This window comes from Bos javanicus, chromosome 10 (genome assembly GCF_032452875.1).
Source record: "Bos javanicus breed banteng chromosome 10, ARS-OSU_banteng_1.0, whole genome shotgun sequence".
Taxonomy (NCBI): Eukaryota; Metazoa; Chordata; class Mammalia; order Artiodactyla; family Bovidae; genus Bos; species Bos javanicus.
Genome location: NC_083877.1, coordinates 4,382,760 through 4,399,530, shown reverse-complemented (window position 1 = coordinate 4,399,530; position 16,771 = coordinate 4,382,760). Strand labels below are relative to the sequence as shown.

Here is a 16,771-nt window from a genome sequence, read left to right as displayed (position 1 = left end):
TCTCCTGGGGGATGCACATGTGAGATTGAAGACCACTGATGTCAATTTTTACATCCCCTTATTGAATTTGATAAGAGAGATAGGTCAGCTCAGGTTAGGCCTTGACTGAGAATCTGTACTCTGGTGTTTACTCTTTGGGAGTATAGAACTGTGGCCTGTAACACTAGAGATAAAACAGTCAATCCCTCTTGGTTGTTTCAATTTTTTATTGATAGCTGCTCTCATCCTTTCTACTCTGTCCTTCTGTACTTTTTTCTCAGTGGTAATAACTTTTAACTTCAATTGTGGGGTAGTGATGTTGAGTTTACATACTGACTGCCTGAGGCAAATGTAATGCCCCACTTAAAAATGATTATTAAGATCATAAAAACTATAAATCTTTAGAGTGTATTAAAAGGGAAAAAGCAAAGTTTGTAGTTGTATGAAATTTCAGTTCTACGAAGCTACATAAACTTCTGAATAATAAGTCAATGTGCAAAAATGAAGTTGTGATTTTTTTAAATAAAATGTCTTTAATGTTGCATTACTTTTAAAGTGATAATGATGATAACATTTATGAAACTGAGGGGTCAGATAATTTAATTCTCTCTTTTTCTCAGTGGTACCAAGCAACTGTGAGTTTAAGTTCCCCAGGGGACTGAAAACTATTGTTTTTTTTTTTTCAAAACTATTTTCTCATCATGATTCATTATGGATGTTATTCTCCAAACATATTTAAACTTCTCAACCGAGTTTAATACATCCCACGTGTTAACGTCACGAATTCCACAAGTTTACTTCCTGCTGTACGAAGTAGTAATTCTTTTCTTTCACATTAACTTTTTAGCCTCATTTCCTGGTCTGATTGCTTAAAGTCAAGAACTCGACCATGTTGACTTACACTGGTCTCAAGTTTTATCACTCTTTGAATCTTTACAGTTTTTTTAAGAGTTTGTATTTTTAAAAAATAAGTTTGACACCACCTAAAAGGAATCTCTTCCTCAAGTTTGTATCCTGCGTTGTTCTTATTTGGCTTTTTCGAACCCTCCCAACGAGCTCGGTATATTCCAGGGCCCACCAAAGGAATAAGCCGTAGAAGAGGCTAGTTTGAGACAGTTTATGTCTGTGAAAAAAGAGTATAACGGCTACCACCCCTCCGGAGGTTGTGGCCTTGGGACTCGAAAGCCCCCCGAAACTAGCACCCAGAAAGGCGGAGCGCGGAGAAGCCCGCGAGATCTCAGTGGCTGGTCCGCCAACCCCCGGCCGCCGCCGCCTACTTGGCCACGCCCCCTTCCGGACCGCCCCGCCCCGCCCCGCCCCTAGGCAGTTGCTCGCGGCGGCCGCCGCCTTCCCCCGGCCCAATGGCTAGGCTGCCGCGTCAGTGATGTGAAGCCGTGCTCTGGCTTGTTCGGCCCCCGGCCCTCAGCCCCATTACACCATCCGCCGCGGCAGCCGCTGCAACCGCTGCCACCCGCGCAGCCTAGGAGGGCGGGAGGCTGCTCGGCGTGGCGGGGCGGGGCGAGCGGCGCGGCCGGATTCATTCCTGTGGGGCGCGGGGCATGGCGGAGCGGGGCGGCCGCAGGCGGAGCGGGGCGGCCCGGACGGCGGCGCGGACAACGGTTTCACTTTGAAGGGACGGCCGGCGGCGGCGGGGAGGACTAGCCCCCGGGCAGGTAGTGGCGGCGGCGGCGGCCCGGCGGAGCCCAGGCTGCGGCCTGAGGGGCCTGAGGGGAGGCCTGGGCGGGAAGGGGAAGGAGGGCGCCCCCAGCCGCGGAATGCGGGAGGCGGGCTGGAGGCCACGGGCTGGGCGGGCGCCGGGAGCGGGTCGCGGCCGGTCGAGGAGCTTGGGGGTGTGGGGAGACTGTATCTGGATATGGTACAGGTGAAGGTTATGTAGGGGCGATCGTGGTTTGGGGAACTTACGGATCCCTTGGCGGGGAGGATCAAAACGGGGCGGATGAAGTTAGCTAAAAGGCAGCCGGATTTCCTGAGTCTCGAGTAGTTTTAAAGGGAAGAGAACCTTTCGGGTGAGGGTTTTGGCGTTAGCTGGCCGCAGTTTGTTGAGTCCGACCTTTTTTTTTGTTCCTTCTGGAAAGCCATCCAGGCGACAACAGGGCCTTCCAGCCTCGCGCCCTTGGCCCGCTCTCCTCTGCAGATGTGAGAAAGGGAAACATTTCTGCACCCGCGCCTCCTGCCTCTGTCGGTTGTACTCTCCCTGGGCGTGTGCAGAGCAGAAACTAGAACAAAGCTTGGCTGCTTAGGAGGCGAGAAAACCGGTTGCGTGTTTAAATTTACCGTATATAGAGAAGAGACTGCCTCCCACGAAAACATTGGGGTCTCTGTGTGTATCTTTTTGTATTCTCCTTTCCGACCTTTTTCGGGGCCGGGGGCGGGGGGTTGCGGAGTACTCCCTAAAGTATGGCTCCCTTCCCCAGAAGTAGAAATTAAGAAAACCTAGTGTTTCCGCCTTTACCTGTGGAAAATTCAAAACTGCTACTTTTTTTTCCCTTCTTTTTCTAGTTTGGTGCTCTGGTTGTCAGATGTTGGAAGGCAGTAGACAGAACATACTCTCCGTGGTTTTATATCCGTTCTGGGGTGCAGTGATTAACACTGAACTTTGGTTCCTCTAACTCTTGCCTGGGTCGATAGAGTTAAGCTGGAGCGTTGCTTCGAAGGATAAATAAAGCACAGCCTCTCAACTGGACATAAATGGATCTAAAGACAGCAGTATTTAACGCAGCTCGAGATGGCAAACTCCGGCTTCTCACCAAATTGTTGGCAAGCAAATCCAAAGAGGAGGTTTCCTCCTTGATCTCTGAAAAAACAAATGGGGCCACGCCACTCTTGATGGCCGCCAGGTATGGGCATCTTGACATGGTGGAATTCCTCCTAGAGCAGTGCAGTGCCTCCATAGAAGTAGGGGGCTCTGTCAATTTTGATGGGGAAACCATTGAGGGGGCTCCGCCTTTGTGGGCCGCTTCTGCAGCAGGACATCTGAAGGTGGTTCAGTCTTTGTTAAATCACGGAGCGTCTGTCAACAACACGACTTTAACCAATTCCACGCCCCTTCGAGCTGCCTGTTTCGATGGCCATTTGGAAATAGTCAAGTACCTGGTAGAACACAAAGCTGATTTGGAAGTGTCAAACCGCCATGGGCATACGTGCTTGATGATCTCATGTTACAAAGGACACAAAGAGATTGCTCAGTATTTACTTGAAAAGGGCGCAGATGTCAATAGGAAGAGTGTTAAAGGTGAGTTCATCTTCTTCTTTTTAATTTTTTTAAGTGTTTGCCACTTATTTTCAGGAAGTGTGACACATAATTTTAAGCAGTGGTGTTGAGTAAGCCAACATTGACAGGCCTGTTTTAATTAGGTGTCCCTTCCTAAAAAAGACCTCTATCACTGTTAAGCAGCATTTTCTCTCTTTATTTGGAGTGACTTCCAATTCTTGGAGAGTGGGTTCCCCAAGTTTAGAGCATGTTAGTGGCAGTTGATCTGAGCTATTAGACTTGTGTTTACTTAAGAATATACTTTGATGTGATGCATTATTCTAGGTTTTATTTTTTTAGAGCACCCTTGGAGTAGAAACTACTATATTTAGTGAGTCATCGTTTTGTTTATCTTAGGTAGGCATTTCATTTGTTATTACATCAGGGAAGACCAGGCCATACTGACTTGGAAGGATTAGTATCATTGAAAAGAAGAAAATCTGTTTCCTTATTCCCTACTTATTTTGTGGCCAGTAGAAAATCCTTTCATTAAATATAGCAAGAGGGAAGGCAGGTTTTTTAAAACTGCTACAGTGCTGAGAGCAAAACAAGGACTAGGTTAAGCAGCTGTGGATTTGTTGACTAGCAACAGTGTAAATATCTTTGTCCAGAAGAGGAGCTCAGGTTTATGGTTGTATATCCTTTTTTAGGATATTTTTTTAACTGTTAAAAACAACTGCTATGATAGTATAATACTGATGCTTAATGTTATTTTCCTTACACATGTTTGTTTATGCAAAGGAAAGTAATTCACTGTCTAATGTTGAAAAACTATAAAATTTAAAGGAGCATACATACATGATAAAAAAGAATCATACAATACAAATTGATTTGTAGTGTTTGCTATGAAAAATAAGTCTTACTACCTTTCATTTCTAGACCTCCAACCACTATTTAGAGTGCTTTGTGTGTCCTCAAGATAGTCTATGCAAATGAAAGTATATTTGTATATCTCTCCCTCCTCCTTCTTTGTTACTTGATATATACTGTTCTTTCTTTTCTTTTTTTAATTTATGTTGGATATCATTCAACTCCAACACACACAATTATCTCATTCTGTTTCATGGCTACACAGTATTTCATTGTATGAGAGTGCATAATTTATCTAGTCCCGGTTGATGGGCAGTTAGGTCACATCCAGAATAAACAGTGCTGCTATGAATATTCTTGAACAAATGTGTGTCTTTGCACACTTCTGTGAAAACAGCTCTATTGTAAATAAGTGGATTTGCTGAATTAAAGTGAATGCTTATTTGTCACTGTGTTAGTGACTGCCTCTCAGAGCAGCTAAACCTCAAAATTACAGGTCTCTACAAAGTTACTGGACATATTTACTGAAGTTAGTATAATCTTTTAAAAAAAGATTTGTCATAAAAATGATACAATCTCATTGTGATTTTAATAATTTTTTTCCCAACCAAGTATAAAAATCTCACAAAATTCTAGCACTTAGAGATAATCCTCCCAAAGATACTGAATTTTGCATTTAGATATATGTATGCAATTTTATTTTATATGCTCTTGTGTACCTATTTTTTAGCTTAATAAATGTTATCCTTAATGGCATTAATTATAGCTCTTTAATTTCAATAGCTGCTTACTCTTCTGCTAATGGAGTTTTACATTGCTTTGCTTCTGGCTTCTCACTATAAGAAATGTTTCTGTAAACATTCTTGTAGATTCATTGTTCCTGATTATCTTTGAGGTAGGTATTGAGTCAAAGGACAGCATGACTTATTTTCTGCAACAGTCACCATTCTTTTAAAGAATGATTGTTTTGAAAGAACAAATTACTGCTTAATTGGCCATGTTAGTATTGGGAATGCTTTGAAATCATACCTAGAAGAGAAGGGGTTAAAAGATATGGCTGCATGATAGGCTTGTTGAATTTTTAGTTTGTTTCGGCTTTTTATTCATCATCCTAATGATGTACAGATTGTTGGTAAACTCATGTATTTAAATCAATTTGGAGCATGTTTTAAACTCATGTCAGTGGAGGGATGAGTACTGGTACTATCTCCCTTCTGTTTTTTGAAATTTTTTATGCTTCTAAAGATATACTATTTGGGAGAACTGTACTCTAAATAGCCCATATTTTAGTGAGCATTTTTCCTTAGTAAACTGAACAATATTTAACTCGATTACCTTTGGTATTTAAGAAGACTATTCCTTTAAATACAGTCATCATACAGTTTTGTACTTTAGGATGTATATGCTCTCTGCTCTCTCTTGGCTAATTCTAGAGTTGTTTTTTTTTTTTAATATACTTTTTTTTAAGGTACATGTAATTTTTTAATACCAAAAATTGTTTTATATAGCTTCAGTTTTATATACATATATATACAAACAAACACATATGTATTATTATATGTATATATAATATATCACTTTGTGTGCAGTATTTGAATTTTTGTATGGTGCCTTTAAATTTGACAGTGAGTCTTAATTAATGAATGTTGGGAGCAGATTAAAGTACATTTGTACCTCCCCCACTCTGATCCTGAAGCTTCCATTCTTTGATAATTACTCTCTCATCTACTATTCAGATTTTTTTCATTTTTTAGTGTTATGGGTTTGGGGTAATAGAAAAACAGGAACCAGTTGAAACTGAGGCAGGAGCACTGTAGAAGGATCTGGTAGAGCATCAAGAAAGGATTTTTTCCCCCCACATTTTTTATCCTCATCCAAAAAATGGGAAAAACTGATAAGACTAGGGGTAAAATGGAATAATTTCTTAGGAAATTTTATTTTATATGTCAGCTGTTGGAAATGGTTCTGAAGAAAGAAAATGCCAGTAGCTTATGCTTGGTCTGCTAAAATGTAAAATTCATGTGACTTCTACCTTCCGTTACTTTTTAACAGGCAGTTGGCATTTGAATATATTAGTTAACCTCTTTCCATTACTTTTTAACAGGCTGTTGGCATTTTGAACATGTTTTAACCTAAGGTGGAATTCATTCATTAATTGAGAGTATTTATTGAGTTCCTTGAGTGTGCCAGGCTGTTAGGAAGAAAATGGCAACACACTCCAGTATTCTTACCTGGAAAATCCCATGGACAGAGGAGCCTGGTGGGCTACAGTCCGTGGGGTCACAAGAGTTGGACCTGACTTAGTGAAACCACCAGCTTACAAAGATGAGTAAGACAAGATTCAGTCCTTGATTCCCTGCTCTTGAGGAGCTCATGGCTGGATTGGAGAGACAGGTTCATAAACAGATACTTAAACCACAATATGGTAAGTGCAGCAGTAGTGTTTTCTTGTCTTAGATTTTTGGAAATACTTTATCCCCAACTAACCCGTTATCTGAAGGGGCAATGGGTTCCCATGGCATTTAGAAAGAGGAGAAAAACTGAGATATTTTATGTGCTTCTCCAGTTTAACACAGCAGTTGATTTTTGAGACAGGAAAGTTGGTTGCTATTTAAACAGAGTCCCTAAATGAGAAGTGATTAGACAAGCCCATCTTAGAGCCATCCACATTTATCTCAGTACTTCATAGTTATAGTCATTTTTGACTTTTTGACTTTAATTGGTCCTTTTTTATTTGAGTTTTTTGTTTTTGTTTTTTTGTTCTGTTTTTATTTGAGGGTTTTTTTTGTTTGTTTGTTTTCAAATGCCAAAAACAAACAAAAGGCTCTGAGTAGGACTTTGCAGATCTATGAAAAACTTAAGTCCTTAATTCAGCTGGAAATTGAGCAGCTGAAAGTGATTGAGTGCTAGAGACCTATAAAATGACTCTGAGTTGGAGCTGGGGAGACTGGCCCCAGAGGACACACTATCCTTAGGCATGGGTCGATCACTTTTAATTATCCAGGATAATTAAATAAATTGGTAATCAGATAATTCCTGTGCATTTTCTGTCGGCAAGGTATTGTGTCAAGACATTGTGGAGGCTTTGAAAAGATAGAGCACATCACATGTGTTCGCTGTTAAAGGAATAGTATAAATTCATTCTATAGAATTTTGGAAGAGTAACTGGAAAGGCTTCATGGACAAGTTAACTGGGCTTTAAAAGGATTGCTGGAGTTCAGATCTGCAGAAGTAATCTGATACAGTTTTTAAGACTTAAGGAATGATGTAAGGAAAGGCACATTGAGAAATATGCTTGGAGGGTACAGAAATTGGAAAGTAGGCGTATTTGGACCAGTGGGCACTCAGGGCTAAACTTTACAAGACATTGATTTCCAGGTAAAGGACTTTGATTTTATTCTTTATGCAGTGGTAAGCCGGTAAATGTTTTTAGTAAGGAATGACTGAGTTTTTTTTTTTTTTTTTTTAAAGAGAACCCTATCTTACAACATTCTAATTCTGTTACATTGTGAGCTCTTTGAGGTTAGAGACCTGGTGTTTGTATCCATGTGTTAGAAAGAGAAATCCCGACCACAATGGACATTTGGTCAATAAGCTTGTTGAATGAATGTGTTGCATTTAAGAGAGGAAAGAGTATGAGCTCTTTGATGGCAAGGACTAGGGTTTTCTAGTCATTTTAGTACAGAAACACATACATGAAGACATTGGGACAGTGAGTGAAAAATAAGTGGTACAGGTGGAGCTCTAGAGCCGTTCAGAAAACAGAAACTCATGTAGGCTCATAAGTATAGACAGTAGGTTGGTGAAAAAGTAACTTTGGCTTCAGACCATGAATTTTAAATCATTATAACTAGGCTCAAACACATCCTTGTTAATCAAAATAGGAACCATTACAGTCAACACATTTTTGCCAACGAGTTTGTTTATTCCTATAACATAAAAATTTGTGCTTCAGGACTCAGTGAACTCTTGGAAAGCACTTTCTGCCTCCTCCTTGTTGTGGAAGCATTTTTTCTGCAAAAAGTTGTGGAGATGCTTGAAGACATGGTAGTCAGTTGGTGAGAGGTCAGGTGAATTTGACAGATGAGGCGAAACTTCGTAGCCCAGTTTGTTCAACTTTTGAAGCATGGTTGTGTGACGTGCTGTTGGGCGTTGTTGTGGAGAAGAATTGGGCCCATTCTGTTGACCAGTGTCAGCTGCAGGCATCACAGTTCTGTGCATCTCCTCCATTTGTTGAGCATACCTCTCAGATGTAACGGTGTCGCCAGGATTCAGAAAGCTGTACGGATCAGACGGGCAGCAAGCCAGCAAACAGTGACCACGACTTTTTTTTGGGTGCAAGTTTGGATTTGGGAAGTGCTTTGGAGCTTCTTGGTCCAGCCACGAGTCTGGCCGTCACCAGTCCACTTTTCACTGCATGTCACAGTCTAATCGAGAAATGGTTCATTGTTGTTGCATAGATTAAGAGAAGACAACACTTGAAAATACAGCATTTGTGATTTTTGGTCAGCTCATAACGTATCTACTTATTGAGCTTTTTCACCTTTCCAATTTGCTTCTAATGCCGAATAGACCATAGAGGTGCCAATGTTAAGTTCTTCAGTAACTTCTCTGTAGTTTTAAGAGGATCGGCTTTGATGATCCTCTCAGTTGGTCATTGTCAGCTTCTAGTGGCCAGTCACTACGCTCCTCATCCTCAAGGCTCTCGTCGCCTTTGCAAAATTTCTTGAACCACCACTGCAGTGTACGTTCAATAGCAGTTCCTGGGCCAAATACATTGTTGGATGTTGCGAGTTGTCTCCAAGGCTTTATGACCCATATTGAACTCAAATAAGAAGATTGCTTGAAATTGCTTTTTCTCTAACATCACTTCCCTAACTCTAAAATACTTCCCTGGTGGCTCAGACGGTAAAAGCATCTGCCTACAAAGCGAAAGACCCAGGTTCGATCCATGGGTTGGGAAGATCCTCTGGAGAAGGAAATGGCAACCCACTCCAGTATTCTTGCCTGGAAAATCTCATGGATGGAGGAGCCTGGCGGGCTGCAGTCCATGGGGTTGCAAAGAGTTGGACACGACTGAGCAACTTCACAATAAGTCATTAGCAAAAAACATAAAGTGAGAAATGCATATTAAAATGATGTATAACATAACCACATTTATTTAAGAATGTATTCCAGTATCAAATGGCAGAGTTCAACTGCAGTTATTTTTGCACCAACCTTAATACTTAATAGCTTTAAAAGGATTTGAGAGAGAGTTAGTTCAGGCAGTTTATTTGCCTGTTTATTATGGACATTTTCTGACTTAGGTGCAAGTGGAGAAAGTAGAGAGAAGAATACTTTAAACTGCTATGTACTTACCATCTTGCTTCAACAATTATCCACATTTGCCAGTGTTAAAAAATACATTTCCTTCATCCACTTATTTTGTTATCTACAGTAGTTTAAAGCAAACCCCAGGCATTATTTCTCTCCCACGGTATAGGCAGTTTTAGGTATAGATGTATTTCAATCAAGATGATTTTTTTTTTTTTAAAGATCCTTTTTTTTTTGTTACCCACTGTAAATCCAAAAAATACATAAAAGAAAATCTCCACTGTAAATTAAGAATGGTTGGAAATAAGGTAATGGACAAAGATAATGACTTGCCATGTAAATAGGTTATTTGCATACTTTAGGACTTAAGCCCTGATAGATCAGTTGGTAAAGAATCTGCCTGCAGTGCCGGAGACCCCAGTTCGATTCCTGGGTTGGGAAGATCCCCTGGAGAAGGGATAGGCTACCCAGGCCACTATTCGGGCCTGGAGAACTCCATGGACTGGATAGTCCATGGGGTCCCAAGGAGTTGGACATGACTAAGTGACTTTCACTCTACTCCACTCAGGACTTAAGAGTGTTGGAAGCTGAAATTCTCTTTCTCTTTGAGAACTCTAGCTTAGCTCTTGGTTACCTCAGGATACACCTACTAGCAGAGAAGAGTAAAACAGAGGGATTTAAAATTTTCTACTTGTAACATTCTGTGTTTATTTTGATTTAATAATAATATTTACTAGTTGAATTTGTTAATTTTTTTTTTTTTTGGCCACACCACACGGCATGTGAGATCTTAGTTCCCTGACCAAGGATTGCACCCAAGTAGTCTTAACCACCCGACCACCAGGGAAGTCCCAAATTCATTAACGTTTTAATCACAGATCAGGTTACTCCCACAAGCCGTTTCTTGTTCATTCCTTTCCTTCCTGAATCCCCTGGCACACTTTCTCTGTGTCCTCAGGGAGACGTGGCATCCTGGTTGGGGAAGCTGAGCTGTAGATGGCGTGTCAGTTGACTGGGGCTGTAGGAAACTATCCATTGCGTTCCTCTGTCCCTGGAGATTAGGCTGGGCGCTCTGCTCCTTTAATATCCTAAAGGGTTCCTCTCTACCCTCCCCACCTGCTCCCTTAACACATGGTGCTGTTGTTGATTAGTTGCTAAGTCATATCTGACTCTTTTGTGACCCCATGAAATGTAGCCCGCCAGGCTCTTCTGTCCATGGAATTTCCCAGGCAAGAATACTGAAGTGGGTTGCCATTTTCCTCTCCAGGGGATCTTCCCAAACCAGGGATCAAATTCATGTCTCCTTACCAATTAGCTGTTGGCATAAATAGCTAATACCAGGAATAAATACAGGAATAAAATGCTTGAAATCAGTTTTTTTATGCAGTTGAACTACATACCCCTCTCCTAGTCTTCATAGGTAGACCTCTCTTAAAGACTCAGCTTAGCCCCAGCTGCAGGGTTGAAAAATGGATGCCAAGCACAGTAGGCTAAAGAGGAGGGATGAGAACTGTTTTTGTGCATTTCCAGATGAATCTATTACAGTGAAAGACCTTTTAATTGCTGCTTTTATCAGTCAAAATTTATACTTTACTAAAAACACACTGTGGTTTTAAAACAGCTTTGACACATAACTCACATACTGTTCACCCATTTAAAGGGCGCACTGATTTTTAGTATGGTCGTAGATTTGTGCAGCCGTCACCAAAATTAGTCTCTCATCCCCCCCTCCCCCCAAGACCCCTTTCCCATTAATAATCACTCCCATTCTCCTCTTCACTCCATCTTCAACCCCAGGTGCACTCATCTTAGGTGACCACTCATATTTCTGTCTTTGTAAATTTGCCTGCTCTGCACATTTCTGATGAGTGGAATCATACTATGTAGTCTTTTGCAACTTTCACTTAGCATAGTGTTTTCAAGACATCCATTTTGCAGCATCAGTGCTTTTTATTGCTGAATAATCCAGTCTATACATACACTGCATTTATCCTTTCATCACTTAATGGGCATTGGGGTTGTTTCTGCTTGTTGGCTATTATCAGTAATGCTGCTATGAATATTTGTGCACGAATTCTTATGTGGATATATATTTTTCATTTTCCTCAGGCATATATGTTGGAATAGGATTTTGGGGTCATACGGTAACTATTTTTTTAAGGAACTGCCAAACTGGGTCTTTCAAAGTTGCTGCATTCCTATCAACATTGAAGAAGGGTTCTAGTTTTTCCACACCTTTACAAACATGCTATTACTCTTTTTTAAAAACTAAGTTTCTATTTATTTTTGGTTGCGCTGGGCCTTTGTTGTCGCTCATGAGCTTGCTTAGTCTTGGCAAGTAGGAGCTGCCCTGCAGTTGCAGCTCGAGGCCTTTTCATTGCAGCAGCTTCTCTCACTGCGGAGCTCGGGCTCTAGGGTGCACGGGCTTCAGCAGTTGCAGTTCATGACATTAGTTGCTCTGCTGCATGTGGAGTCTTCCTGAAGCAGGGATTGAACCCCTGTCCCCTGCGTTGGCAGGCAGATTATTAACCACTGGACCACCAGGGAAGTCCCCTTTCTTTTTTAACATAGTTTTTTTAGTGGCTCTGAAATGGTGTCTCATTGCGGTTTTGATTTCTTTTTCTCCAGTGGTTAATGATGTTGGGCATCTTCTCATGTGCTTATTGGTCATTTGTATATCTTCTTTAGAGAAATGTCTTCTTATGCTTTGCATGTTTTAAAATTGGGTAATTTATCTTTTTATTACTGAGTTGTAAGAGTAACTTACAACTTTTGTTGGAGTTGTAACATCACCGACTAGATGGACGTGAATTGGCATCATTAACTGGAGTTGGCATCACCAACTTGATGGACATGAATTTGAGTAAGCTCGGGGAGTTGGTGATGGACAGGGAAGCCTGGCACGCTGCAGTCCATGGGGTTGCAAAGAGTCGAACACGACTGAGCAACTGAAGAGCAATTTATATATTCTGAGTACAAGTCTTTACCAGATATATGATTTACAAATACCTTCTCCTGTCCTGTGGATTTTCACTCTTTTGATGGTATTGTCTAGAGCAATTTGGATTTTCTTTTACAAATTAATTTTTTTAAAAATCTGACTTTGGATCACTTCAATTTGACTTATTGTTAAAAATAGTCTGCAGGGTTTACTGATACCTTTTACTACATGGATAAAAGCTTTCTGTGGATCAAACTATAATCTAGTTCAGTTCAGTTCAGTTGCTCAGTCATGCCTGACTCTTTGCGACCCCATGAGTCACAGCATGCCAGGCCTCCCTGTCCCTCACCAACTCCTGCAGTTCACCCAGACTCACGTCCATTGAGTCAGTGATGCCATCCAGCCATCTCATCCTCTGTCGTCCTCTTCTCCTCCTGCCCCCAATCCCTCCCAGCATCAGAGTCTTTTTCCAATGAGTCAGCTTTTCGCATGACGTGGCCAAAGTACTGGAGTTTCAGCTTTAGCATCATTCCTTCCAAAGAAATCCCAGGGCTGATCTCCTTCAGAATGGACTGGTTGGATCTCCTTGCAGTCCAAGGGACTCTCAAGAGTCTTCTCCAACACCACAGTTCAAAAGCATCGATTCTTTGGCGCTCAGCCTTCTTCACAGTCCAACTCTCACATCCATACATGACCACAGAAAAAACCATAGCCTTGACTAGACGGACCTTTGTTGGCAAAGTAATGTCTCTGCTTTTGAATATGCTCTCTAGGTTGGTCATAACTTTCCTTCCAAGGAGTAAGCGTCTTTTAATTTCATGGCTGCAGTCACCATCTGCAGTGATTTTGGAGCCCCCAAAAATAAAGTCTGACACTGTTTCCACTGTTTCCCCATCTATTTCCCATGAAGTGATGGGACCAGATGCCATGATCTTCGTTTTCTGAATATTAAGCTTTAAGCTAACCTTTTCACTCTCCACTTTCACTTTCATCAGGAGGCTTTTTAGTTCCTCTTCACTTTCTGCCATAAGGGTGGTGGTGTCATCTGCATATCTGAGGTTATTGATATTTCTCCTGGCAATCTTAATTCCAGCTTGTGCTTCTTCCAGCCCAGCGTTTCTCATGATGTACTCTGCATATAAGTTAAATAAGCAGGGTGACAATATACAGCCTTGACATACTCTTTTTCCTATTTGGAACCAGTCTGTTGTTCCATGTCCAGTTCTAACTGTTGCTTCCTGACCTGCATAACAAATTTCTCAAGAGGCAGTTCAGGTGGTCTGGTATTCCCATCTCTTTCAGAATTTTCCACAGTTTATTGTGATCCACACAGTCAAAGGCTTTGACATAGTCAATAAAGCAGAAATAGGTGTTTTTCTGGAACTCTCTTGCTTTTTCGATGATCCAGCAGATGTTGGCAATTTGATCTCTGGTTCGTCTGCCTTTTCTAAAACCAGCTTGAACATCAGGAAGTTCACGATTCACATATTGCTGAAGCCTGGCTTGGAGAATTTTGAGCATTGCTTTACTAGCGTGTGAGATGAGTGTAATTGTGCGGTGGTTTGAGCATTCTTTGGCATTGCCTTTCTTTGGGATTGGAATGAAAACTGACCTTTTCCAGTCCTGTGGCCACTGCTGAGTTTTCCACATTTGCTGGCATATTGAGTGCAGCACTTTCACAGCATCATCTTTCAGGATTTGAAATAGGTCAACTGGAATTCCGTCACCTCCACTAGCCTTGTTCGTAGTGATGCTTTCTAAGGCCCACTTGATTTCACATTCCAGGATGTCTGGCTCTAGGTGAGTGATCACACCATCGTGATTATCTGGGTCGTGAAGAACTTTTTTGTACAGTTCTTCTGTGTATTCTTGCCATCTCTTCTTAACATCTTCTGCTTCTGTTAGGTCCATAATCTAGCAGACCCACCCTATTCCTGCTATGGCATATAATGTTTAAATTTAGAATAAAGAGGAATGGAGAATTTTCATTTCTGTATGATATAAAACAGGTCTGTTTTAAACTTCTATTCTTAACACTTGATATAGTTACTGGACATGTTAGCTATATGGCAAATATCTATGTAGCAAACAAGAAAATAAAGATTCTTTTTCTATTTCTTTTCTGCTCGAAGTAGCGAAGACCAGGAGTATAGTCATCACTTGGACCCATGTTGGCTCACCTGAATCAGAATCTGTATTTTGGTGTGATCTCTGGTGTTTTTTACTATAAAGTTTGAGAAGCACAACATTATTTGACTTATACAAAAAACATACACAAAGTTTGAACTCTGTGAAGACTTTTAAGAAAAGCAGAATCTGTTGAATTGATATTGTTAGAAAAAGCAGTTTAAATTATAATGGACATTTTGCATTTGTTAAATATTTTACAGCTTTTATGAAGACTTTTCATTTCATTAAAAAGATAAATTCTGTTTGCTACTTGGGAGTACTTTGAAAACTGGCAGTTCTGATCCTAGTGAATCTTAAGTAGTTTTACCCAAATTGAGATATTTATAATGCTGTATTGAAGTTCTTGTATAATTTAATTATGGTTGATGGTTGGTGACACCACTTATTTATTGTTTAGTCATTCCCTGAACATCTGGTTTGGAGCAAGGGAACTCTTCGGGCACAGACTAATCCTTACTCAGAATACTAATATGTTTTTGGATTATTAACTTTAGAAAAATCTTGACTCCACCGTTAGGTACCTTTCACAATTGAGCATAAATTCCTATCTCTTTTGAGCCTGCTATCAAAAATTTACAAGTCTCTTTAAAGTTACCAGCATTTAGGATTGGCACTTCACACAAGTCTTTTTGAGGAATACCATCATACTTTAATGTGTGAGCACTTCCCACAATCTCCTTCCCATAGTAGCCATCTCCAAAGTAGCCCAATGAACATGGCTGTGTTTTCTTCCTTCATGGTTTTAAAGCACTGTCTCTGTGTTACTATATAGTTGAAAGCTAGTGTATTTGGATGGTTACTATTTTAACTTTCTTTGGAAATAATTTTTAACACTTAATGTATCATCAGTTTGATTTTATAGAAATGTCCATATAATAGACACATCTTTTGAGAAATCATAAAAAATTTGCCATTATAAATTCAGTACCAGAAATTTTATTTTTTTCTCCAGAAATTTATTTTTTATTAATCAGGCATTGAGAATTGTATAATAAGGTACTGGTGACCCTTGAACAACATGGGTTTGAGCTGCAGGGGCCCATCCATATATTAATTGTTTTCAATAATTATAATACACACTGAAGATGAGGAACCATGGATACCAAGGGCTGACTGTAAGTTGTCTACACTTGAATTTTCCACTGCATGGAGTGTCGGTGTCCCTAATCCCCGAGTTATTCAAGGGTCAGCTGCTCTTAATCTTTTTTCTTTAGCTGAAGGTAAATTCATTAAATTTTAATGCTAAATACCCTTTATTTCACTTTTTAGAGAAGATAGGTATTTTTAACTAGTTAACTTCTGACTGTGCTGGGTCTCATTGCTGCCCACGAACTTTCTCTGGCTGTGGCAGGTGGAGGCTCCTCCCAGGTTGTGGCGCACAGGCTCGGTAGTCGTGGCTCATGGGCTTAGTTGCCCTGCAGCGTGTCATGAGGGATCTTAGTTTGCAGACCAGGGATCCAACCCATGTCCCCTGCATTGATAGGTGGATTCTAAGAGGCACATAACCCAGGGAAAATGCCTGAGTTGAATCTTCAGTAGTACCTTCTGTAATCTTCAGTAATGCAATAATATTATGCATTAAAAGTTTAAATCAGTGAAGTTACCTAGCAAGAGTTAGATGTGATATTACTGATCTTTGGCATATATAGTTTAACACAAACTACTCACAAGGCCATGGTAACTTGATTTTTAAATCAGCTTGTTATATTTTTTCACAGGACCTTGCATTTATAGTGTATCTAATTCTTGAATGAAAGAACAAAGGAAAATATATGCAGTAAATATAACAGACTATTATATACATATATCATTTTATAAAGTACTTACATGTTGAAAATCAGACTTACCCCAGAAATGGGAACATAAATATACATGTCCTGAAAGAAAATAAAGTTTGTGAACAGACATGGGAAAATGTTCTGGATACCCAGGTATCAGTTCAGTTCAGTCACTCAGTGTCCAACTCTTTGCAACCCCATGAATCTCAGCATGCCAGGCCTCCCTGTCCATCACCAACTCCCAGAGTTTACTAAGACTCATGTCCATTGAGTCAGTCATGCCATCCAGCCATCTCATTCTCTGTCATCCCCTTCTTCTGCCCCAGCATCAGGGTCTTTTCCAATGAGTCAACCCTTTGCATGAGGTGGCCAAAGTACTGGAGTTTCAGCTTCAGCATCAGTCCTTCCAATGAACACCCAGGACTGATCTCCTTTAGGATGGACTTGATCTCCTTGCAGTCCAAGGGACTCTCAAGAGTCTTTTCC

At 40.6% G+C, this 16,771-nt stretch overlaps 1 protein-coding gene across 4 annotated transcripts in view; it reads left to right on the top strand.

The window, feature by feature from the left end:
* Positions 1-1,312: 1,312 nt before the first annotated feature.
* Positions 1,313-16,771, top strand: part of FEM1C (fem-1 homolog C) — a 29,648-nt gene continuing 14,189 nt past the window's right edge. The window contains exons 1-2 of one of the 4 annotated variants that reach the window (XM_061429922.1): positions 1,313-1,652; positions 2,500-3,232. In XM_061429922.1, the coding sequence (XP_061285906.1) occupies positions 2,689-3,232 (544 nt within the window). In that variant the 5' untranslated portion in view covers positions 1,313-1,652; positions 2,500-2,688. The other 3 variants (XM_061429923.1, XM_061429925.1, XM_061429924.1) reach the window with 3 other exon arrangements.